The sequence below is a fragment of the Chaetodon trifascialis genome, chromosome 12 (genome assembly GCF_039877785.1).
Source record: "Chaetodon trifascialis isolate fChaTrf1 chromosome 12, fChaTrf1.hap1, whole genome shotgun sequence".
Taxonomy (NCBI): domain Eukaryota; kingdom Metazoa; phylum Chordata; class Actinopteri; order Chaetodontiformes; family Chaetodontidae; genus Chaetodon; species Chaetodon trifascialis.
Window position 1 is genome coordinate 1,168,582 of NC_092067.1, and position 25,453 is coordinate 1,194,034.

At 41.3% G+C, this 25,453-nt stretch overlaps 1 protein-coding gene across 1 annotated transcript in view; it reads right to left on the reverse strand.

Moving 5' to 3' along the window:
- Positions 1–367: 367 nt before the first annotated feature.
- Positions 368–25,453, reverse strand: part of LOC139340178 (SH3 domain-binding protein 4) — an 80,005-nt gene continuing 54,919 nt past the window's right edge. The window contains exons 4-5 of the mRNA XM_070975833.1: positions 17,790–17,978; positions 368–998 (exon numbers count right to left, since the gene is read on the reverse strand). Coding sequence (XP_070831934.1) covers positions 774–998; positions 17,790–17,978 — 414 coding nt within the window. The 3' untranslated portion in view covers positions 368–773. The remainder of the gene's footprint in view (positions 999–17,789; positions 17,979–25,453) is intronic.

A 25,453-nucleotide genomic window follows, 5' to 3' on the forward strand; every position in this document is an offset into this window, starting at 1 on the left:
AATAAGGTACTCATACAGTCAGTTGTGTGCAAGGGATCAAAAGCAAAATGTATTTTATCCATCTACAAGAAGCCCCACTTAAAATCTTAAAATATTATCAGTTTACGAGTACTTTATTTAGAATATTTCCAAAGCTTTACCTCGCCAACTGACAGCCCTTTCCTTTGGCACGACATTTTCTGAACCACAGAACTTTCCTATATATTTCTATATTCCTATGCAACTGTGCCGTGCACTGTATTATGCTGCAGAAGAAAGAAGGAGAAAAAGTAACCTCCTCCTCCATGTACAAATAAATAGAACAGATTTGACACATGACAAGGCTAGAGTAACAATGGTAAAATATTGAAAAGTGTCCTTTCTTAAAAAAGTGTCTTTCTTTCTTGGTGTTCAATCCACACTTCTTAACAAAATGGTTGAAAGTGTTGCTTTAAAAATGCTGTGTCATAATAAGAGTACAAAAATACATAACTATGCAAGACACAACATTTTTGAAATAGTCCTTCATGAATACTGTGAGCTCCATGCAGCATTATGTTGTTTGGCCAGCACCTGCAGAGATGTGGCGATGTTCCCCTGTACAAGGGGAGATGAAGGCTGCAATGAAATGAATGAAACAATAACATATGACAGCAGTAGTGGCATTTAGAGTGAGCCGAAAGCTGATAAGCAGCATTTCAAACTGTAAAACCTTTAAAAAGCTCCAGAAGAGTAAAGTGAACTGGTATAAGCAAACACCAGCAGGATTAACATTGAGTCATAAAGGAGAGAGTTTAGATGGCACAGTCGTCCTGAGCAGCGGGACTAAAGGCGGAGCTTCGCAAGGCATCCAGGCAGTTGACCAAGATGAGTGTGCCAGTAAGATGCTTCCAGCGTTTGGTGACAGGGTTCTTCATCTTGTCCAGGCCTAGGTGAAGCTCCTGGATCACATCCCTGTAGCTGTCGCCGATCTGAGCGGCCCATGTGACCAGGAAGTCATATGCTGGCTTCCACATGGCCTGGGGATGGAGAAAAAGAGAATGAACATCCCACAATCTGCTGACATGCCTTAACACTCATACTGACAGAGCAGATTTTGTCTTGACTGCAGATGGAGAATGCATGTTGTTTTATTTATTTTTCTTACATGTATGTTTTTTGCTATTAAAATCAAACTTGAAAAAAAAAGCACTGATTTGAACATGACGGTCATGTTTTGGTGTGAATCACGTCAAGAACTTGTGTGTTCCTACACACAAGTTCAATGCCAGTGCCAAGTTTTTCCAAAGCTACCTTGGAGTCAATTTTGAGGGTTTCCCAGCTGCAACATTTTGTTTCCAACCAAGTAAATCACCAGCAACCAACGCACTTCAAACTACACAAACCCGTCTTACTACCTGCTCATTTATGGGGTAGCTGTGGCTCAGGAGATAGAGCGGATCATCCACTAGTCAGAGGGTTGGTGGTTTGATCCCTGGATCCTCCATTCTGCATGTAGAAAAGTCTTTGGACAAGATAGGAATTGCTCCAGATCATGTGCCATCAGTGTATGTGTGAGTGAATGTGGCATGTGTTGTAAAGCTCTTTGAGTGGACAAAGTAGAGTCTATAAATGCAGTCCATTGCAGTTCATTTGATGGGGTCAATGTCAAAATAATAATTTGAACCCTCAAATTTCACTCCATATATCCTATTATTAGTTATTTGTGCACCCATAAGTGCACCCATATCCTCTCTTTCACCATCACCCATGTCACTGCATATGTTACTTTGTTCCACTTTGACCATTAGAGTGTGATTACCAGTAATTTTATTGTCCTGTGTTAACAGATAGTAGGTTAACAAATTCTCAATAAGTTGTTGTTCTGTGTATTTTCTTTAAAGAAGAGATGGAGGTCAATGGATTCACTGAATAAATTTAGTTATTAATATTCCTCTTCAGAGGTAGCACCCCAAATGAAAACAAATACTTTCCTTACAATGTGCTCATGCAAAATGATTTCTGAAAGGCAGCACACACTGATGGTTTATGATACACGTTAGAACAAGGCATTGTTTGTAATCCCATATATAATCACACATAGGTGCTCCAACTTGACACACAGCAAAGGATGTAGATACATATTGTAACTGCACTGTTTCCTAGCATCAAGAAATATTCCATAAATCGGCATGGTTAACAGTTGGAGGGGAGGGGGCATGAAGCCTATGCCACAGTGAATGCAAAAGAATTAAATTTTCCGGTTAGAAAGAAAGAAAGAAAGAAAGAAAGAAAGAAAGAAAGAAAGAAAGACCAAGAAGCTGAACTGGATCAAAAAAAAATCAGACATTTTGAAAATATTAATGCAGGCAACCCAACAGAGGAAATGCAGAACAAACTAAGAAAGTTGAAATACCAAATAAATTACATTATAAATGAGAAAACTCAATTCCTGATACATGCACTCACTGGCCACTTTAACACCTTGCTAGTCCCGGGTTGGACCACCTTTTGCCTTCAGACCTGCCTTAATTCTTAGTGGCATACTTTCAACAAGGTGTTGGAAACATTCCTCTGAAATTTTGGTCCATATTGACATGATAGCATCACCTAGTTGCTGCAGATTTGTCAGTTGCACATCTATGATGCAAATCTCCCCTTACCAAAGGTGCTCTATTGGATTGAGATCTGCTGACTGTGGAGGCCATTGGAGTACAGTGAACTCAATGGCTGTGTCCCAATTCAGGGGCTGCATCCTTCGGAGGATGCATTCGAAGGCCGATTACGTCATAGCGCTGCGCGAAGGCTGTCCCAATTCGTCCAAATTCGAAGGGTCCTCCAAATGCAGCCGACAAATGCGTCCTCCTTTTCCCTGTTTTCAGAGGATATATTGCTACTATCCTTTGCGGCCTCACATATCCCAAGATGTGTTGCGCACCGATTGTTTTTTTTTAACAATAGCGACCAACAGCACCAGCAGCATCATTATTATTGTTATTGTCGTTATTATATCGAACAATAATTTTGTCTGTTGACATAACAGAAAATATGCTTTACATGTCATTTTGTGAGCAAGGAGCAGATGGAGGAGTTTATTAAATTCCGTGGTCAAAACGACCACCCGTTTACAGGGGCCAAAAACACGGCCACACTCGGATGGAGGTAACTGTTGAGGCATAAATGAATACTGTATTTGTATGTGAAAGTTACATAAAGGAACCCGAATCCTGTACAAAGACTAAAGTACAAATATAATGTTTGGATCACATCAAATGAATGTTGTTTTGGGGTGGGGATGGGAATTTTATGTCTGTCCTCACTTTTTGTGAATCTGTACATATCTGTGATAATGTGATCTTGTGTGTTTACCTTTTGTCATGCTTCACTCATGTTTAGAACAATCCTGCAAAAAATGGGATTGACAGAAAATGATTGACAGGTGTTGGTTTTTTAATGTTTTTTTCTGTTTGATTACGTTCTGTGTTGTTAGATTTAAATTGTTAATTAAAAATATTGTGTTCTAAATTAAAATCTTATAACCTTGTTACATTATCTATTCCATTTCTTATTTACAATATAAGTAGACTTTTGAACTACTTTTCAGTGACAACTCAGTTTATTTTTTCTGTGATATTTACAGATATTTACAAAGATACAACATGAATATTCCTATTTACAAGTGGGCATTCTTAAAATGTACAACTATTTACAAAAGATCAGCAGAAATTACTATTTACAGAGATTTGCAGATTTACAGAGAACATATATACAGTTGAGGCTGAGCAGGAGTCCCTGGTGGTGCTGCAAGATTATTGAAGCAAACAGCTTCCTGTTCCGATAACAGTGACCATCAGGACCACTTGGAGGCTTGATCCTCACATGGCAGCCGTTGATTGCTCCAGCAGCTTTTCGAAAAGCTCTGTGTCTTGCCAGCCCTGCAAACCCCTGAGTTACTGCTACCAGGTGTTCTGTGGCCTTGGGGAGGTAGATGACCCTGTGGCGAATGGCCACCACCTCCTCAGTAACTCGATGGACGATGCGGTGAACAGTGGAGCGAGGCATCCCAAACACCCTTGCCACCACAACTGGAGGATGTCCCACTCGCCAGCCAGAAGAGACAGACCAAGGTCTCTATCCGTGTCGCCTTTCCTGGTGGAGAAGCTCCAGCAGCACCGCCAGGGACTCTCTGCTCAGCCTAAAATCTTGTCTGGTGTCATGATCGTTGAAAAATAATAGCAGAACAGGAACACTGATGTTTATGCAGCAGTGCATCGCCCTTGCCTGGATGGAGAAAGGAGGGTAAGAACAGGAGGATTAAACAAGAGCAACTGAATTTTAGTTGATATGACAACTCTAGTGAATGTTAAAGCTTAGACCAATGATGCTTAATTTCTCAATCTATTACACTTTGACTTCTCAATATGGTTCTGATGTTTAATAACACATTTTTAATAGGCTATTGAATTAAGTCAGGGTTATTTACAGGGTTCGTACACATTTAACTGTTCAATTCAAGCACTTTTCAGATCTTGAAAACATAGCATTAAAATTACAGCATACAGAACCCTGTATCAAGACTCACGGTTAAATGACATGTCAGTCCGCAGTTAATATGGCAAGCGTTTGTCACTAAATGGTATCATTTATTAACGGGTATATTAATTACCACGAACTATGGTAACTATGTATGAACATTAATATGGGTTAAAATAGCCGGTTAATGTTACCTCCCCACGGCGCTCTCCCAACCGGAGATAAACGAGCCGCCGGTGTCGCAAAACCTCTGGCTCCATTGTCGTCTGTTATGTTTCCGTCGTCTCTCGGTTATGTTTCTGTTGTGTTGTCTGTTGAATTTTTGTCTCCGTACGTGTGTTTTTCCCGGGTTAGGAGGGAAGAAGTTATGATGTCGTGACGCAATCAGGAAATGCTCCGAAGTCCAGACCGTTTGATGCATTTGATGCAGCTGACGTAGGAGCCTCCGAGGCCGTGGCCTCCTTGGGCCGCATAGGCTGGGTCCTCCGAAGGATGCAGCCCCTCAATTGGGACACAGCCATAGTCATGTTCAGGAACCCAGCCTGAGATGATTTGAGCTTTGTGACATGGTGCATTATCCTGCTGGAAGTAGCCATCAGAAGATGGGTACACATGAAGGGATGGACACCACAAGGCTGTGGTGTTTAAACCATGCTCAGTTGGTACTAAGGGGCCCTAAGTGTGCCAAGAAAATATCACCCACACCATTATACCATCCCTTCCAGCCTGAACCACTGATACAAGGCAGGATGGAGCCATGTCTGTCTGTCTGTCTGTCTGTCTGTCTGACTGTCTGACTGACTACATTTCTGTCTGTCTCACTCTCGCTCTCTCTTGCTCTCCCTCTCTAACCCAACCGGTCGAGGCAGATGGCCGCCCACCCAGAGTCTGGTTCTGCCTGAGGTTTCTGCCTGTTAAAATGAAGTTTTTCCTCGCCACTGTCGCCAAGTGCTTGCTCATGAGGGAATTGTTGTGTCTCTGTAGATAAAAGAGCTCGGCCTGTACCAGCTCTGTATGGAAAGTGTCCTGAGACAACTTTTGTTGTGATTTGGCGCTATACAAATAAAATTTAATTGAAAAAAAAATGAATTGAACAACTGGTGCTCACTGGACATTTTCAGACCATTCTCTGCAAACCCTAGAGATGATTGTGCATGGAAATCCTAGTAGATCAGCAGTTCTGAAATACTCAGACCAGCCCGTCTGGCACCAACAACCATGCCACATTCAAACTCATTTCAATCCCTTTTCTTCCTCAATCTTAATGCTCAGTTTGACCTTCAGCAAGTTGTCTTAACCACGTCTACATGCCTAATTGCATTGTGTTGCTGCCATGTGATTGGCTGAGTAGCTATCTGTTAACAAGCTATTGAATAGGTGTACCTAATAAAGAGTAGACTTAGATTTTCACCATAATAACAAATCTGGCAAATACTTTGCAAATCAAAAAATTTAATTGAATTTAAAAAAAATCTCTGCCATTAAGGACTCAGCTGGGAAGCCAACGCACTCATGCAAAGAGATAAATAAAATCTCCAGAGATTCTTATGTTAATTTATACTCACACTCATCTGTCTCTAGAGGACATCAATTCATTTCTAAAAAGCATTGATTTACTACAGCTTAGTAAAGAACAAACTAAACCAAACACAAGATGAACTCTCTACTTCCCTTAATCTTATGCCAAATAGCAAAGCACCAGGAACTGATGGCTCTCCTGCTGAATTCTACAAGCATGTCTAGTCCATTCTAGTGCTGTCCTTCAGAAGAATGAAATGAAACAAAATTCAAGACTTCCAGCAACCATGGACACAGCTACACTTTCACTCCTACTTAAACATAAAAAGACACAACATCTAGTTACTGCCCCACTTCACTCCTCAATGTGGATATAAAGATCATCACTAAAGCACGAGCTCACAGAAAAGAAAAAGTCACCTTGTCCACAAGTCATCCAGATCAAACTGGCTTCATCGAAGGTAGACACTCATGCAGCAACACGTGCAGACTTTTTAATTTAATGGATTACTCATCATTACAACCAACAGGAACCATAATAGTTTTGGATTTGTGGATGGATTAAACTCCACGCAGCTGACGTATTACTATTCCTACAAAACCCTCAATCACCACTACAAGAATCAAGTAAACTAATTCAAACATTTTTAGAATTTCTGACAATTCCATTAACTGGAAGAAATCTTTCATCCTCCTGTTACATTGTAACAGCTGGGATGTGGCAGCCTGCACACCACCGATCCGTTTAGCACACATCATATCATGTATTCAGGCATTAATGCTTTCATCAGTCTGTCAGAGCTGTTTGGACTCAACTCAACATCCCGCTAAAGTTAATGACAACTTCTCCAGCTGGATGGAGCTTCCACAATCCGTAATAGTTAGAACAACAACCAGCAAATATACAATACTTCCCTAAAACAAATTATCTATTCACAATGATTCCAACCCAACCTCCCATCTGTTGGTTCAAATCTCTTGATTCAATTATCTTTAAATTCTATTGGAAAAAACAACACCCAGAATCTCAAACTGGCAACTCTGCAAAACACGAGAACTTAAAGAACCCAAAACGTTTTCCATTACTCTCTGGCAAATCAACTTCAGTACATATTCAAATGATATCGCTTGAATCAATCAAATCACACATGGCGGGATAACAGTTTGTATATTATATATTTCAGATTTATCTTTTCTCTGTCACTCTATAAAACATCATCCTTGTTTCAAAACATTAACAATAGCAGCACCTCTGACAGCCTGGTAGAAGTTACACTACTTTTGCACCACCTAATTTCACTCCAATCTAGAACAATCCTGATTTTGTAAGTAATGAAAAAACACTTAATTTCCTCACATAGTCTTAAAACATGCATCACACACCTAAAAACATCTTCCTCAGCATTGCCCTGGTTTCATTCCTCCACTTGGTCTGGGAGTACAGCATCAGGGGCAATCTCTGGAAAACCTACAACTTAATTCATCCATTCAAACAAAATGTAACATAACAGTCACAAACCTTGACCTTCCTCTTTCAGGCTCTGAACATCACTTCCACAAAAAACTTCTATTCAAAATGTATGGAACAATGTCATAGCCAAATTTGCAAAAAAACAATTACCTCATGACAAAAAATGCCAACCTATAACTGACACAAAATAAGACACCACAAAGGCCATTTCACTGAGCAAAAAACTTTGAAAATGGGATTCTCCTCAGAAATCTGTTCAAACTGCACATGAAACAGCCCAGCCCTTTACTGTACACCCATCAATCACTTTTGGAAAGAAATTGGGAAGAGTCACTATCTGACTTCCTGGGCCGCCACATCCCATTATGCCCTTCACTCTGCTTACTAGGACACATATCAATGATCAACCTAAAGAAATTCAACAGTAGATTAGTTCTTGAGGAACTAACTATCAGCAAGAAAACTATTTTCGGGAACTGGAAATCAAGGAACACTACAGATATTGCACACTGGACAAAAATACTTTTGGATTATATTTCCATGGAAAATGTATACACCTCCATCAAAAACACTGAAACAGAACCCTACTCCATCTGGTTACCCCTAATTCATCATTTACAAACCTGTTTGCATCTCTCTTGATACCTTTTTAATGGAAAACCACTTATATACTTGGATACATCTCATATTGTCTAAATCTGCCAGAAACTTGGTGTCTTGATCGATGACCAGCTAACTTTCAAAGAGCATGTGGCCTCCATTGCTCGGTCATGCCGATTCGCCCTGTACAACTTCAGGAAGATCAGACCATACCTGTCTGAGCATGCAACACAACTCCTAGTACAAGTGCTGGTACTATCAGGCCTCGACTATTGTAGTTCCTTACTGGCAGGGCTCCCAACATGCTCACTAAAACCTTTGCAGAATGTGGCAGCTCGTCTGGTATTTAACCAGCCCAAATGAGCGAATGTCATCCGCTGTTCATATCCCTCCACTGGCTCCCAGTTGCTGCCCACATCAAGTTTAAGTCCTTGATGCTTGCATTCAAAATTGCCACCAAAACCACTCCGACCCACCTGAACTCCCTTATTCAGGTTTATGCTCCTTCCCGCTCACTACACTCTGCCCAGGAGAGGCGCCTGGTGCTGCCACCTCCAAAAACCCCAAAGTCTCTAGCTAGACTCTTTTCTTCTGTGGTTCCCAGGTGGTGGAATGAGTTACCAAACTCCATTCATTCTGCAAAGTCCTGTGCGATCTTTAGAAAAAGACTAAAGACCAAGCTCTTTGCACTACTTTGTAGCATTGTCTTGTAGCACCTATGTCCAGTTGGACCAGAAAGTTGCATTAGTGCACATATTCTTGTTGTTCTCCAGTCTAGAACCTTGCTTGTGTTGTATGAAAAATCTCATAGGTTTACAAAGCAAGATGGAAGGAAATTGAAGACAACATATCTGGAATGATCCCGATTCAAGCAAGAATAGGGGATAAAAGACTAAACGCCTGATCGAACAGGAAATAAATGGATTAACTTATCTCTGAAAACATGGTTAAATGTTATCACTAGAAATGATATGTTAGAAGAGGTAAAGATCCTGAAATGGTGCTGCTATGATCTTGACTTTGCTCCAAATAAGATGGATGCCAATTATAGGGGATGGATTAGCCGAGGTCTCTCCTCATATTGTACCTTGTTCAATCAGGCAACACTGAAGAGCTTTCAGATGTTGAAAAGACAACATGGTCTTGACAATAGTGACTTTTTTTAGATTCCTTCAGGTACGCCACCATTTAAACAGCACTATGTTCAAAAGTCAAAAGGCATTCTAAAACAGTTTATTAAAAGTGTTTATTAGTGCTTATAGGACAGATTCCATGCTTAGGGTCATCTCTAGACTCTATAGAGGCTTGCAGGAAATAAAAATAGTCAATACCACATATATAAAGCAAAAATGGGACAGGGAATCCAACAGCTGCCTTTCAGTATGATATTATTTACGATGTGTATGTAATGGAAAGAATCACTTTCTCAATGAGGCTCCAGGAACCTAAATTCAATGACATATGGAAGCAATGGAAAACATACATTTCCCTGAAACAGCCTTCTTTTGTTTATGTTTCTTTTTTATATCGAAATGCACGTGATTGGTAATTAATTTGCTGTAATATTGTGTCAGAAAACACCCCATGTTTTCAGTTTGTGTTACTTTATAAAATGCTTTGTAAAAGGAAAAAAATAAATAAAAGAAATCTCATATGTACGTCACTTTGGATAAAAGCATCTGCCAAATACCTGTAATTGTACATCAACACATGTAGAAATCTATACATACATACATACATGCTTACATATATGCAAACCTACATACGAGGGGGGAAGGAGAGAAGGAGGGAAAAAAATGGGAAAAGGGGGAGAATCAATAATGACAATTATCTGCAGTCCTATATTAATAAGATTCACAACAATAATGATAACATTAATAATTATGACATAAATCCACAACCCTGTTTCCCTAAAAGTTGGGATGCTGTGCAAAATGTAAATAGAAACAGAAAATGTGATGATTTGCAAAATAAAGAAACCCCACATTTAATTGAAAGACAAATTGAAAGCAATTTTTACGTTGAGAAACAATGACTGTGTTGAACCCCCCCCCCCCCCTTTACTTCAGAAAGACTCTGAAAGGAAGTCCTAACTTTTATTTTTTTAAATGTGTAGCTGGCATCAAATTCTAAAAGAGGATAAAATTTACAAAAACAATGAAATTTCTCAGTTTCAGCATCTGATATGTTGTATTTGTGCTATTTGCAATTAAATTGTTTCAGTGTTTTGCAAATGACCACGTTGTGTGTCTATTTTCAATTCAATTTCAATTCAATTCAATTTTATTTGTATAGCGCCAAATCACAACAGAAGTTGTCTCAGGACACTTTCTATATAGAGCTGGTACAGACCAAGCTCTTTTATCTACAAAGAAACCAACAATTCCCCCATGAGCAAGCACTTGGCGACAGTGGCGAGGAAAAACTTCCTTTTAACAGGCAGAAACCTCGAGCAGAACCAGACTCTGGGTGGGCGGCCATCTGCCTCGACCGGTTGGGTGAGAGAGGAAGAGCAAGAGAGGGACAGACAGACAGACAGACAGACAGACAGACAGACAGACAGACAGACAGACAGACAGACAGACAGAAATGCAGTCAGAGAGAGAGAGAGACAGAGACAGAGACAGAGAGACAGACATGCAGTCACAGTAACAGTGACTTCACATTTTACATTTTTCACAATGTCCCTACTTTTTTGGGAATGGGGTTTATATATTTCTATTACATTTAGTCTTTATTAGGGCTGTCAGTTTAACACGTTAATTAGATTAATTAATTACGCTGCAAATTAACGCGCTATAAAAATTAACACAATTAATCATGAGTGCCAAGTCAATGCACAAGCATTTGAAATTTGGCCCTTTGAGTGACCCGTATAGGCTGCAGTGGCAGGTCGCATCCTACCTGCGCCACTAGTCAAAAGCAGGGTGACAACAGACATGGATGCGACACCGGAGAGCGAGGCAAGCCTACTTGGACCTTTGAACGGCAAGTTTATTTATAAAAAGAACAAAGACTGGACTATTAACAAGAACGCAGTGATTTGTACCTTGTGTAAAAAAAGAATTTTCTTATCACCGTAGCAGCTCCAGCCTGAATTACAAAGCCTGAATCATTTAAACGCTAAACATGTAGTTGCTGCTAGTGCCGCTAGTGCTACCGTGAGCTCACTCCGCCAACCCACACTTGCTGAGTTAGGAAAACGAATGAGAAGAATGAGAATGAGAAGAGTTTGTCAGAAAAACTGACAAACTCAATCGCAAAGTGGGTTGCTGCTGATTGCAGGCCGATTTCAATCGTGGAAGACGAGGGCCTAAAAGAGGCGTTTCAGATAGCATCATCTGACTCTAATTTCCAGCTACCGTTTTATTGCATTTTTGAATAATGCACCTGGCCTAATTGGTTCGCTGATGTGCTTGACCTTTTTTCTTTTGAATTTCATTTATGAAGCACACTTCACCAATAAAAATGTGGATATCAAATCTTCTCTTCTTGGTGTATTCAATTGATAAGTCATGCACTACAATTTTGTAATGTCCTAGAATTCAAATTCTTTATTTGGGGACCTTTAGCAGATATGAGATTAAAATGCGATTAATTAGATTAATTAATTACAAATCCTGTAATTAATTAGATTAATTTTTTTAATCGCCTGACAGCACTAGTCTTTATGTCTCTTTCTCGTCTGTTGAGTCATATGGTATACACCATTCAGGCGTAACATTATGACCACCTGCTTAATATTGTGTTGGTCTCCCTTTTGCTGCCAAAACAGCCTTGACCTGCCGAGGCATGGACTCCACTCAACCCCTGAAGGTGTGCTGTGGTACCTGGCACCAAGATGTGAGCAGCAGATCTTTTAAGTCCTGTCAGTTGCGAGGTGGGGCCTCCATGGATAGGACTTGTTTGTCCAGCACTTCCCACAGATGCTCGATTGGATTGAGATCTGGGGAATTTGGAGGCCAACTCGTTGTGCAACAGTAGTCCGTTGGATCGGATCACACGGGCCAGCTGTCGCTCCCCTCGAGCATCATGGAGCCTTTGTCGCCCATGAACCTGTTGCTGGTTCAGCACAGTTCCTTCCTTTGACCACTTTTGATAGATACCAACCACTGCAGACCGGGAACACCCCACAAGAACTGCTGTTTTGGAGATGTTCTGACCCAGTCGTCTAGCCATCACAATCTGGCCCTTGTCAAACTCGCTCAAATCCTTATGCTTGTCTATTTTCCTGATTCTAACAAATCAACTTTGAGCACAAAATGCCATATAATATATCCCACCCACTAACAGGTGCCATGTTGAATAGATAATCAGTGTTATTCATTTCACCTGTCAGTGGTCATAATGTTTAATGTCTTATACACCTTATTGGTGTGTATGTTTGTTTCACATTTTGTCATTGTTATTATTACAGATAATACCAACAGTATCATTATTTCTTTGGGGTGGCCCAGGAGGTAGAGCGGTCATCCACCTATTAGAAGGTCGGATGTTCAATCCCTGGCCTTGGCAGTCCACATGCCAAAGTATCCTTGGGCAAGATACTGAACCCCAAAACAGTGTGCCATCGGTGTGTGAGTGGATAACGCTTGTAATGGTCAGGTGGCTTAGCTGCTGTATGAATGTGAACAGGTGAAGGCAGACTTGACTTGTAAAAGCGCTTTGGGTGGTCTTAAGACTAGAAAAGCGCTATACAAATACAGTCCATTTACCATTATTTTCATATTATATTATTGTTGCTGTGATTATCAACGAAAACTGGTACAAATACATCCACAACCTCCCCAACACTGACAAACTACTTCAATAAATTAATTTATTCTTGTTACTTATTTTTCTTTGAATATTTGTTGTTTGTCATGATTATTTCCCCCATTTTTTGTATTCCTTTTTTTCTATTCATCCATTCACACTCACTGTTCTCCTAATAATTTATTTATTTATTTATTTATTTATTTCCTATCTCTGACTCTCTCATACTTCACCACTGTAATATTACTATCATGTAACATAATCAATTTGAGATAATATCCACTTGGGGTCTGCCCAGTTCCTGCTGGCTGGAGCTTCATCCGTTGCACTCAGTTGTTCATTGTCTTTCTCAGATTGTTTTGTGTTTGTCTTTTTGTCTTAATTAAAAATAATTAAAAAAAAGAAATCGTAAATATGAATACAAAGGAGATGGAGCACAGCGAAAGAACTGACAGCCCATTCTTTCCTCTCCATCCTACCCAGGAGCACATCCACATTCTTTTTTTTTTTTTGGCAACACAAGGCCACCAGCATCACGGCAAGATAATGCTTATCTTGCCGTGATTGACAGTTGCCGTGATTAGTAGGTGTGATACATCTCGCCTTGCCAGCCACCAAGAGTTTATGGTCACTGTGATGATTAGCTCTGCCATGGTGAGCAAGAGGGCCTAAACACCTTAGAAACTGACTTTCTGATGATATAGCAGTTATGGATGGCATTGTACTGGCCTCCAGCACCACTGTAAAGAACCTGGGAGTTATCTTTGATCAGGATATGTCCTTTCACTCCCACGTAAAGCAAATTTCAAGGACAGCCTTTTTTCACCTCTGTAACATTGCAAAAATCAGGCACATCCTGTCTCAAAACGATACAGAAAAACTAGTCCATGCATTCGTTTCTTCCTGGTTGGATTATTGCAGTTCCTTACTACCAGGCTGCCCAAATTTGTTGCTGAATATTCTCCAGTTTCTCCAGAATGCTGCAGCACATGTTCTGACAAAAACAAGGAAGAGAGATCATATTTCTCAAATATTAGCTGCTCTGCACTGGCTCCCTGTAAAATTTATAATAGAATTTGAGGTCCTTCTTCTTACTTACAAAGCCATAAATGGTCTTATTACCCCACTTAAACACTGCCTTCCCAGAATGCATGCTTACTTATGGTTCCTAAAGTCACCAAAAGCAGAACGGGAGCCTTTAGCTATCAAGCTCCTCTCCTGTGGAACCATCTTCTGGTCTTTGTCCGGGAGGCAGACTCTGTCTCTACATTTAAGACTAGGCTTAAAACTTTCCTTTCTGATAAATCTTATAAATAGGGCTGGCTCAGGCTTGCCCTGGACCAGCCCTAGTTATGCTGCTATAGCATTAGACTGTTGGGAGACCTTCAAAGATACACTGAACTCCTCTGTTTTTCTCTCCCTCTCCATCTGCACACTTCCATGTCCTACCATAGTGTTTTGCTAACTTAGCGGCTGAATCTGGATTTGGATTATTGCTCCTGCCATGGCCCTGGTTGACATCCACTGCAACTGCTACTACTATTATTACATCCACTGTCACTGTTACTGTTACTGTAGTTGCATTTCTGTCTGCCTCTCTCTGTCTCGCTCTCTCTCTCTTGCTCTCTCTCTCACCCAATGGGTCGAGGCAGATGGCCGCCCACCCAGGGCCTGGTTCTTCCTGAGGTTTCTGCCTGTCAAAAGGAAGTTTTTCCACACCGCTGTCGCCAAGTGCTTGCTCATGAGGGAATTTTTGGGTCTCTGTAGATGAAAGAGTTTGGTCTGTACCAGCTCTATATGGAAAGTGTCCTGAGACAATTTCTGTTGTGATTTGGTGCTATACAAATAAAATTGAACTGAATTGAAGACAAAGACAAAAATATTGTGTGGTCTGATCCTGGCATTACCAGATGGTGGTGATATTGCTGTTTTTTTGTTTACCATTCACCATTAAAATAAAAGGGCTGAAAAAGTGTTTGAAGCATTTTGCTGTTGCTTTGGCATTTAAACACTTTTAGAGGAGTGATTTCTTTGTTCTTAAGGGACCCCTGTTCCGTCAATGAGTAAGTATTTTATGCATATTTATTTTATATTTATATTATATTCAATACATAATAATAACAGTACAAAACAACTGATAAACTGATCAATTAACCTAAATCCTGAACACAATAACTGCAGGAAGCTTGTGTAAAACAAACGATTTTGAGTTGATTATTTTCTGTGAGTATTACATCAGAGATGAGTTTCCCTGACATTTTTAGGAAACCTTTATGCAATTCTATCCATCCATCCATCCATTTTCTCCCGCTTATCTGGGGCTGGGTCGTGGGGGGAGCAGTCTGAGCAGGGATGCCCAGACTTCCCTCTCCCCAGACACTTCCCCCAGCTCTTCCGGGGGGATCCCGAGGCGTTCCCAGGCCAGCCGAGTGACATAGTCACCCCAGCGTGTCCTGGGTCTTCCCCAAGGTCTCCTCCCAGTGGGACATGCCTGGAACACCTCCCTAGGGAGGCGTCCAGGGGGCATGCGATAAAGATGCCCGAGCCACCTCAGCTGACTCCTCTCGATGTGGAGGAGCAGCGACTCTACTCTGAGCTCCTCCTGGGTGACAGAGCTCCTCACCCTATCTCTAAGGGAGCACCCCGCCACCCTGCGGAGGAAACTCATTTCAGCCGCTTGTATCCGGGACCTCGTTCTTTCGGTCATGACCCAAAGTTCATGACCATAGGTGAGGGTAGGAACGTAGATTGACCGGTAAATCGAGAGCTTCGCCTTTCGGCTCAGCTCCTTCTTCACCACGACGGACCGGTACAGCGACCGCTACAGCCGCTGCAACGATCCGCCTGTCAATCTCACGCTCCATCGTTCCCTCACTCGTGAACAGGATCCCAAGATACTTAAACTCCTCCACTTGAAGCAGGAACTCTCCCCCAACCTGAAGGGAGCAAGCCACCTTTTTCCGGTCGAGAACCATGGCCTCGGACTTGGAGGTGCTGACTCTCATCCCAGCTGCTTCACACTCGGCTGCGAACCGCCCCAGTGCATGCTGAAGGTCCTGGCTCGAGGGAGCCAACAAGACAACATCATCTGCAAAAAGCAGAGACGAAATCTGGTGGCTCTCGAACTGAACCCCCTCCGGCCCCTGGCTGCGCCTAGAAATTCTGTCCATAAAAATGATGAACAGAACCGGTGACAAAGGGCAGCCCTGCCGGAGTCCAACATGCACCGGGAACAGGTCCGACTTACTGCCGGCAATGCGGACCAAGCTCCTGCTCCAGTTGTACAGGGACTGTACAGCCCTCAATAGAGGGCCTCCAACCCCATACTCCCGGAGCACCTCCCACTGAATGACGCGAGGGACACGGTCGAATGCCTTCTCCAAGTCCACAAAACACATGTGGACTGTTTGGGCAAACTCCCATGAACCCTCAAGCACCCTGTGGAGGGTATAGAGCTGGTCCAGTGTTCCACGGCCAGGACGAAAACCGCATTGTTCCTCCTGAATCCGAGGTTCGACTATCGGCTGGATTCTCCTCTCCAGTACCCTGGAATAGACTTTCCCAGGGAGGCTGAGGAGTGTGATCCCCCGATAGTTGGAACACACCCTCCAGTCCCTCTTTTTAAAAAGAGGGACCACCACCGCAGTCTGCCAGTCCAGAGGCACTGTCCCCATCTGCCACGCGATGTTGCAGAGGCGTGTCAACCAAGACAAACCTACAACATCCAGAGACTTGAGGTACTCAGGGCGGATCTCATCCACCCCCGGTGCTTTGCCACTGAGGAGCTTGCGAACTACCTCAGTGACTTCAGCACCGGTGATGGATGAATCGACCTCCAAGTCCCCAGTCTCTGCTTCCTCTACGGAAGACATGACAGTGGGATTGAGGAGATCCTCGAAGTATTCCTTTCACCGCCCGACAATATCCCCAGTCGAGGTCAACAGCTCCCCATCTCCACTGTAAACAGTGTTGACAGAAAGCTGCTTCCCTTTCCTGAGGCGCCGAATGGTTTGCCAGAATTTCCTCGAGGCCGACCGGTAGTCCTCCTCCATGGCCTCCCCAAACTCCTCCCAGACCCGAGTTTTTGCTTCTACAACTGCCCGAGCTGCCGCGCGCTTGGCCTGCCGGTACCCATCAGCTGCCTCAGGAGTCCTATGAGCCAGCCAGGCCCGATAGGACTCCTTCTTCAGCTTGACGGGATCCCTTACTTCCGGTGTCCACCACCGGGTTCGGGGGTTGCCGCCACCACAGGCACCGCCGACTTTACGGCCACAGCTACGGACGGCTGCATCAACAATGGAAGTGGAGAACATGGTCCATTCAGACTCAATGTCTCCAACCTCCCTCGGAATTATGCAATTCTCTGTATTATTATTTTTTTTTAACAATCATACACACTTAATGGGTTTGTTTTTTGTCAAATTCAGTGTTTTCTTCTCCCTGACACATGGCAATTATTCTATTAGTTCTTTGGTTGTTTCAACTGCATGCTGTTCTAATGCAGCACAAGGCTGTGTAGCACAGACTGAAGGCTTTATGAATGTAAGTTGTGTTCAGGTCTTCACCCTAGCCTTATTCTGTGAGATAACAAAAATCGAAACTTTAAAAATGACACTTTTATTTATTTTTTTCACAGAATTGTTTGGAATGCTGAGATATAGGCTTACTGTTTTTCTTTATATTACTTTTATTTTTTAAAAGTTTTTCTTACACTCCTTTAAATCAAGAAGCCCCACACCCCCATGAAGCTTTGGCAACCCCTAGTGGGAGTCAGGAGCTCCAGGTTGGAAACACAAGAGTCAGCTTGTCTTCCGGCTTTGTGATTCTTATTCTAATTTAACTTGAAAAAACAAACCATTGCCATGGTTAAATCAACAAGAAATGCAACTCAAAGTGCTTTACAACAAAGAAATCACACATGCCAAGTATTTCACATAAAAAAAGACAGATGTACCTCACTATCCACCACCCCATTCTTGTCACGATGTGGTGCCTCATAGGCATCCATCTGATGGCGTGAAACTTTTGCAAGCCTCTCAGCCAGCTCCCTCCAGCGTCCAGCCACCTCCACAGCTGTGGTCAGAAGCACAAAGTCCATGACCAATCTTGCCACGAGACCCTGACAGTCCATCTTCAACAGAGCCTGCAGAGAAACACATACAGTCTGAAATAACGGAGGCAGGTAGAAATTAAGATCCTGGAGTCTGGAGACATGTGAACTTAGCTGTAAAGAAAAATCAGATTTGAGCTCTGACTTGGAATCAGTGGACAAGGTAAGAGAGAGGACCATAGTGACTTGTTAAAAAGGAGTCTAGTAAAGATGGAAACTGAGCAGGGGACAGTGAAGTTTGACTAAAACCACACACTACAGAGAGACTAATAAATGTATGTCTGCAGGTTTCACTCCACTGACTTGATCCTCTGCTATTTTCTGAGGCCTACCTCTGCAATCCCCCTGGAAATCTCAGCTGTGCATTTGTGCATTTTTCAGATGCTTTCGGGTGAAAATTGAAATAAGGGCCTAATGTTGTTTCAGCAGCTACATGCAGGATTTATGTCACATCTGAGGGGAGGAAAACTGGTGACCAGTAATGAAAATAAATAAATAATAGCGCACACAAAAAGTGCCGTATTCAATAAGATTAACATCTAAAGCAGAGTTTCTGACAGACCTCTGTATTTTTGTTTGCATCTTGGGATATTTAATTAGGCCTGAATAAATTTGATATTTCATTCTGGCCCTTGGACAAATGCAGTTGAGGAGCTCTACCTTACCTCATGTTAAGAATAGGCTACAATACCTTATGAAGTGTAAAATTTTCTAATTTGAAATGAATTTTCTATTGCTCCTTAAATTGTAAATTGATTATTTACAGCGATCCTGACCCACATTAATGCAGTTTTGATTTGGCTTATTCCCCTGTCACTGACATCCTTTTTATGGCGATTGCTGGAGAGAGTGTTGTGTGTTTTTGCTGCCGAATTCACACATTAACATTACACTGGAGAATTTGCAATCAGCTCCTAAATCTGATAGAGAATGTGTCTCCTTTTCTGTAGCACACAACTTCTACAACAATGTGTAAATGTAGTTGTAATATCTGAATAAGAAATGAATATGGACAAATTGTCTGAGCCTCTTCTGCCTGAGGTTCCTGGTGGCCCAGTCACAAGAGATGTTATGTTAATTAAATTATTAAATATTATTTTGTTACCATCAATTGTTCAGACCTCCAATCAGTAACAAGTTTGGGAACCCTTGGTCCACAGGCAACTCAAGACAACATACTGATGATTTAGAGAACCGTCAGGGTCAGAAATGAACAGTAATCTTCAGGATTTCTTGATCTGATGTAAATTTATACAGCTGAACAACATCGCATGAATGGTGAGGTAAAAAATGAGGAAGACAAGTGCAATTTGGCTTCCATTCTAACTGGTCTGGACAGTAGTCTGGTTCCTTCCATCAGCCTCTGTAACATCTCTGTGTCCACCAGTTCTGCCCAGACAACTGGTGTTTATGGGTAAAGGAAACACTAAAAACCATATAACCATACTACTACTACTTGAGACCTACTACTTGTACATTATTTCAACATAAATATGGCTTTTATAAGATCTACATATCTAGACAATCATTACAAAATAAGCAAACGCAATAATGCCCTATACTGTGTTGTTGAATTATTTACACATAACAGCTTCACCTACGTGAAATTTTTCATTAAAGAATGTGACTGATAATTATTTTTTTCAACAATCAATTTTCTGTCCATCTGGATTTATTTACAACTCAATTATATATTTAAATTTAGAATATTTCTTGACAGCCCTGACAAACACGCACGCACGCGCACACACACACACACACACACACACACACACACACACACACACACACACACACACACACACACACACAGATGGCCTGACACGGACATAGCCTGAGACTCAATGCAGCCCAAGTTTTGGCATCAGTTCCATGTACAAGAATGTGTGGAATGAGGGGATATGGAAGGGGGATGAGGAATGGGTGGGGGGGCCTCCATCAGTCTGATAGAGGATGAGATAGCAGTGGCTGTGCGTCAATGAGATGCCACTGACTGTTCTCCAGGATCCAGCTTACATTAATCAGAGGAAAACAAAGCAAAACAAACAAACAAAAAACCCACTACACTCTAAACATAAAAACTTAAAGTTGTTGGCCAACCATATTTTTTCAGCTAAGTAAACAAAAAAGGTTCAACATATGTTTTCCAACTATCTTTTTCAAGTTTCTTGGCTAAAGTTGGTCTCACTTAACTTGAGTTAGCAAACCTCAAAACTGTGCATTTGAGGTCAGGACAAGTTCTAGAAAACTAGAACAAGATCTGGAGAATTTTTTACTCTCAAGGTGAGTATTTTCCTCAATATGGTACTAAAAGTCGATAGATAGAGTTCTTTCAATGCATAAATCATGTATAAATTAAATGGGAAGGACTCGTTTAGATATGCCAGTAACTTAACCATTGTTAAATAAACAAATGGGTGCACAGCCTAGTATGAGCGGGCACTGGGGAGCACACAGACACACTGAGCTCACTCGCTACCTGTGGATGTTGTATGAGGGCTGTGTACACTTTACGTATGTCGTGTTAGAGAGGTAGCCTGTTAGCAACTCAAAATGTGTTACCAAGCTAAAATTAAACAGCCAGAGTCATCAATGATATAACACTGGACCGGACTAGAGTTGTTCCGATTCCAATACCAGATATGCCTCCCATACTGCCGAAAATGTCCGTCTGTTTACCAGTTAGCTACGTTAGATTTATTAGCTCCGTTAGCTCTGTTGGCTCCGTTAGTGCAGCAACAGTCGAACTGGAGCTCATTTATTAAACAAAACGAGCAGTGCTACAAATAACTGGTATACTGCGCACGTATGTCTTTGATGTTTAAGTTTAGTGTTACTTCAGAGACAAATTTTTACAGTTGGGAGTCATGTAAACATGACATACTGCTTGTCTTGTCTTGTCTCTCGTCTTGATAAATTGGTGGACTGACAAGTTTGTGTACGGAGGGTCTTATATGCTGTATATGCTGCACATTTTTTGAGTGTATATTTTGCTATTTATTTGTTTATTTTATCAAGTAACTGGACTTTTATTTCTTGTTGCCTATGAGGTGAAAATTTTGTGATTTTGCATGCACAAACCAAGAAGGTCTCTTCAAGCACTATCGTCTGAGGCACGGAGGAGGAGCTAACTGGCCCTGTATTTACAGTGACTGTGTGTGCACTTTCAGGGCCCACGGGGCACTGAAAACACATCTTACAAGATCACATTGCAGGACAAGGAGAAGGGAGGAGACGTGCACTTTTTTTGTGAGTCTTGTGAATTCAGAGAAAATTGCACTCAACGCACATTTTTTATCCATCTTGCACATCATTTAAGAAATAGACGGACTGTGCATTGTCCTTTTTTGCGGTGTGAGTTTAAAACTAACAATTTAAAAACATTGACTTCTCACAGAAGCAGAAAACACAAACATAAACAGGACATTAGAACTTGTGTTAGAGAAAATGTAGCATGTGCCATTGAACCTGAAAATGTGAACCAGCCGTCAGATATCTGTGTTGATATTGAGACATCACAAACTGATGAGGATTCAAATGACAGGGCTGAGGAAGAGTATATAGACACTGACACGATAGAATATAGAATTGCATCTCTTTTTCTTGCTTTACAGACAATTGTTGAGGAATTGAATGACATCCTCCATTTCACTAAATGTCATTCTCTACAAATAATCAAAGAGGTGCTGACTAAACATGACATTCAAGTAGATGATTGTGTTGTTAAAGAAATTAATGATGCAACTGTAAAAAAAAAAATCCACTTATTGAAAGCACTGAAGCAAAAAGTGCTCTTTCCACTAATTACAGGAGGAATATCTATTTTAACGAGCACTTCCCAGTGATTTGACCAACTGAATACACATATAAATATACCCATAAAAATAGTTTTGTTTATTTTCTACTTATCCAAGTTCTAGAGAATTTATTGAGAGAGTCATATTTTACAGAGAAGTTAGTTTTTGATCAAGAAAGCAAACCAGGTCAATATGGGTCATTTCAAGACGGCCAGTACTATAAAGAAAATACACTTTTGGGTGTGCAAGAGACAAGTTTTTCTATTGGACTGTATATAGACGATTTGTTTTTAGTGGGGGTATTTTCATGGAGGATACCCCAGGTGAACACGGGGAGAACATGCAAATTCCACACAGAAAGGCCCCTATCCTCGAGCAGCAGGCACCAAAGGCATGGTGGAGGACACGCCCCCAGCGTCCACAGCAAGAATCGAACCCAGGACCTTCTAGCTGTGAAGTGACAGTGTTACCACCGTTCCACCATGCCACTACATAGTCATGACAGGAAATCCCTGCCATTCATTTTCATTCATGAGTTTAATCAATGCCTCCATATTTTAAGGAGCAACAGGAAATTCTTTGTGCTCTTTGCTAGCAAAATTTGTTAGACAGTATCACCTTGGTCAGGGATGAAAAGAAGATCACTAGACAGCAATTACTTTTTTCTGTAATAAAAGAAAACAACATAAAATAGAGGACCAGCACGTTAGATCTCACAGCAACTTATCAACTCTATATATGTTCATAGTTAGCTAACACTATGCAGTAATATGCTTGTAAACTTTAAAAAACCTGCGTATTAATACTTACACTTTACATTGTTTAGCTACTTATGCTTATCACATAACTTGTTAGCCAGCCGGTTAGCTGTTAATCAAAAAAAATAGTTTCTTTTACCAGCTCAGCAATCAGTGCTCTGAAGCCCCCGCAATAATGATGTAGAAGCCAAGTGGCGGGTTCAGTCATGTCTGTTGTTGCACACAGATTCAACGAAATTGCCAACATAAACCCCTAGTGTAACTACCTGACAATCTCTCCCTTTCAATCACCTATTAATAATTTTTTTGTCTTCATTTTCCATCTGACTTCCTCTTCTCATTTGGAGCCGCTGCACTGTAGCTTTGCAATTTCATTCCTTTTCCAGTTTTGTTTTAAACCTGTTTTCTTAATTATTTGTGAACAAGCCTCCATCTCAAAACCTAAAACTATGGATGCTGGGACATATTAAAGATTGTGGGTGCTGGATTTGACACTTCACCCTACTTGTGAACTGCTTCCATTCTTCACAGACTGGCTCTGAAATAACTCGCACATTCCCAAACAAAGCCAAATCTCCAGAGAGTGAGTGATCTGTTGTTGACTCAGTTATTCCAAAAGCAGCAGCTTGCCACACCCAGTTGTTATGGAGGGGAGAAGAGGAAGAAAATACGAAAGGACCAAGGAGGCACAAATAGGTTTGTGTACAAAAATGGCAAAGCAGAGAGTTAATCAAACATAATGGGCATGGATACCTCTCTAGTTTTCTCAAGCCTCCTCCAGAGATAGGATGTTATTATTATTCCCTGCCACATTGATCTCACTGCAAATAATTCAGGGAGGTTAGACACTCTAGAGCAGAGGAATTATTCATCTCCTCTTTTACTCAATCATAAGCATTCACTGTCTTAAAGCCAAATGAATAACCATGTCATATGATTAGGTGTGTGTGTGTGTGTGTGTGTGTGTGTGTGTGTGTGTGTGTGTGTGTGTGTGTGTGTGTGTGTGTGTGTGTGTGTGTGTGTGTGTGTGTGCCATAATCTGCTGACCATGACACCACGTACAGTACGTTATTATGCACTGATTAAGTGAACCCTTTGTCTTGATTGTACAATACATTGTGACGTGTATTGTGTTGACATTGTTCTGATGATAGAACAATGTCATCCTGTCTACAAAGATAATGTATTGTATTTAATATAACAACTTCTCCTGCTCCGGGTTCTTTTTTGTCATCTCACACTCGAGACAGCAGAGGAAGGATGGACCAAGAGGAAGTCCATCTGCCGGTGTCAGAATAAACTCTCAGAAAGACAACAAACGACTCTGTGCTTTTTAGTACAATATTGTCAGAACATAAGTAAGAGCTTTGAAATGAAAGTCCCCCTTTTAGCACCCATAAGCAACAAGGGTTCCACCTCTGTCATCTCACGCTTTAGGATGTTATGGAATCTGCAGTTGCCTCACTGTCTGTCAACAAGAGGAATAAGTGCAGAAGGAAGTACAGGGTAAAAGAAGGCTTTCCCCAGTTCTTCTGAGTCTTTTCTAACAGAGGTATTGGAGGAAAACAAACAGAAGTTGCAGGAGAAAAGCTCACAGTGGGAATCAGTTTTAATTCACATCATGTAGAACAGAAAGTATGAAATGAGTGAAAATTGTGCACACTGGTTTGATCATCTATTACAAACAAGGAAAACACAAATAAAATACACAACAGGTTTATGGAGAAGAGGAGATATAAGCTGTGTCTCCCCTCTTTCATCATGGGCAACGTGAAGTCTCTGGCAAATAAGGCGGGTGAGCTAACAGCACTCGCCAGGAGTCAGAGGGAGTACTGGGAGTGCAGTCTAATGTGCTTTATGGAGACATGGCTGCACCAGGACATACCCGGCGACAACATCTCCATCAGTGGCTTTCAGACTGTTTGGGCCGTCGGGATTGCACAGAGAGTGGTAAGCATAAAGGAGGGGGGCTTGCCGTTCAAGTCAACAACTGACGGCGTAATCCTGGTCACATCAGATCGCTCTCAGTTTGTATGCGTTAATGACAACTCCTCTGTGCTCACTAAAGTCAGCTATGGAGTTCCGCAGGGTTCTGTGCTTGGACCAATTCTATTCACCTTATATATGCTTCCTTTAGGTAAGATTATCAGGAAGCACTCAATAAATTTTCATTGCTATGCAGATGATACCCAGTTATATTTATCAATGAAGCCGGAAGAAACCAGTCAGTTATCTAGACTACAAGCATGTCTTCAGGACATAAAGACCTGGATGACCTGCAATTTTTTGATGCTAAACTTGGACAAAACTGAAGTCATAGTAGTAGGCCCTAAACATCTTAGAAAGTCACTTTCTGATGACATAGCAGTTATGGATGGCATTGCGCTGGCCTCCAGCACCACTGGAAAGAATCTGGGAGTTATCTTTGACCAAGACATGTCCTTTCACTCCCATGTAAAACAAATTTCAAGGACTGCCTTTTTTCACTAACCTAATATCGCAAAAATCAGGCATATTTTGTCTCAAAATGATGCAGAAAAACTAGCCCATACATTCGTAACTTCCTGGATTATTGCAATTCCTTATTATCAGGCTGCCCAAATTCGTTGCTGAATATTCTCCAGTTGCTCCAGAACGCTGCAGCACGTGTTCTGACAAAAACCAGGAAGAGAGATCATATTTCTCCAATACTAGCACTGCACTGCTCTGCACTGGCTCCCTGTAAATGGCATAAATGGCCATTAATAAATAAATAAATAAATAAATAAATAAATAAATAAATAAATAAATAAATAAATAAATAATAATAAAATAATAAATAAATAAATCCATAAATGGCCAGGCACCTTCTTATCTTAAAGAGCTCATAGTACCTTATTGCCCCCTCAAACACTGCGTTCCCAGAATGCAGGTCTACTTATGGTTCCTTAAGTCTCAAAAAGCAGAACAGGAG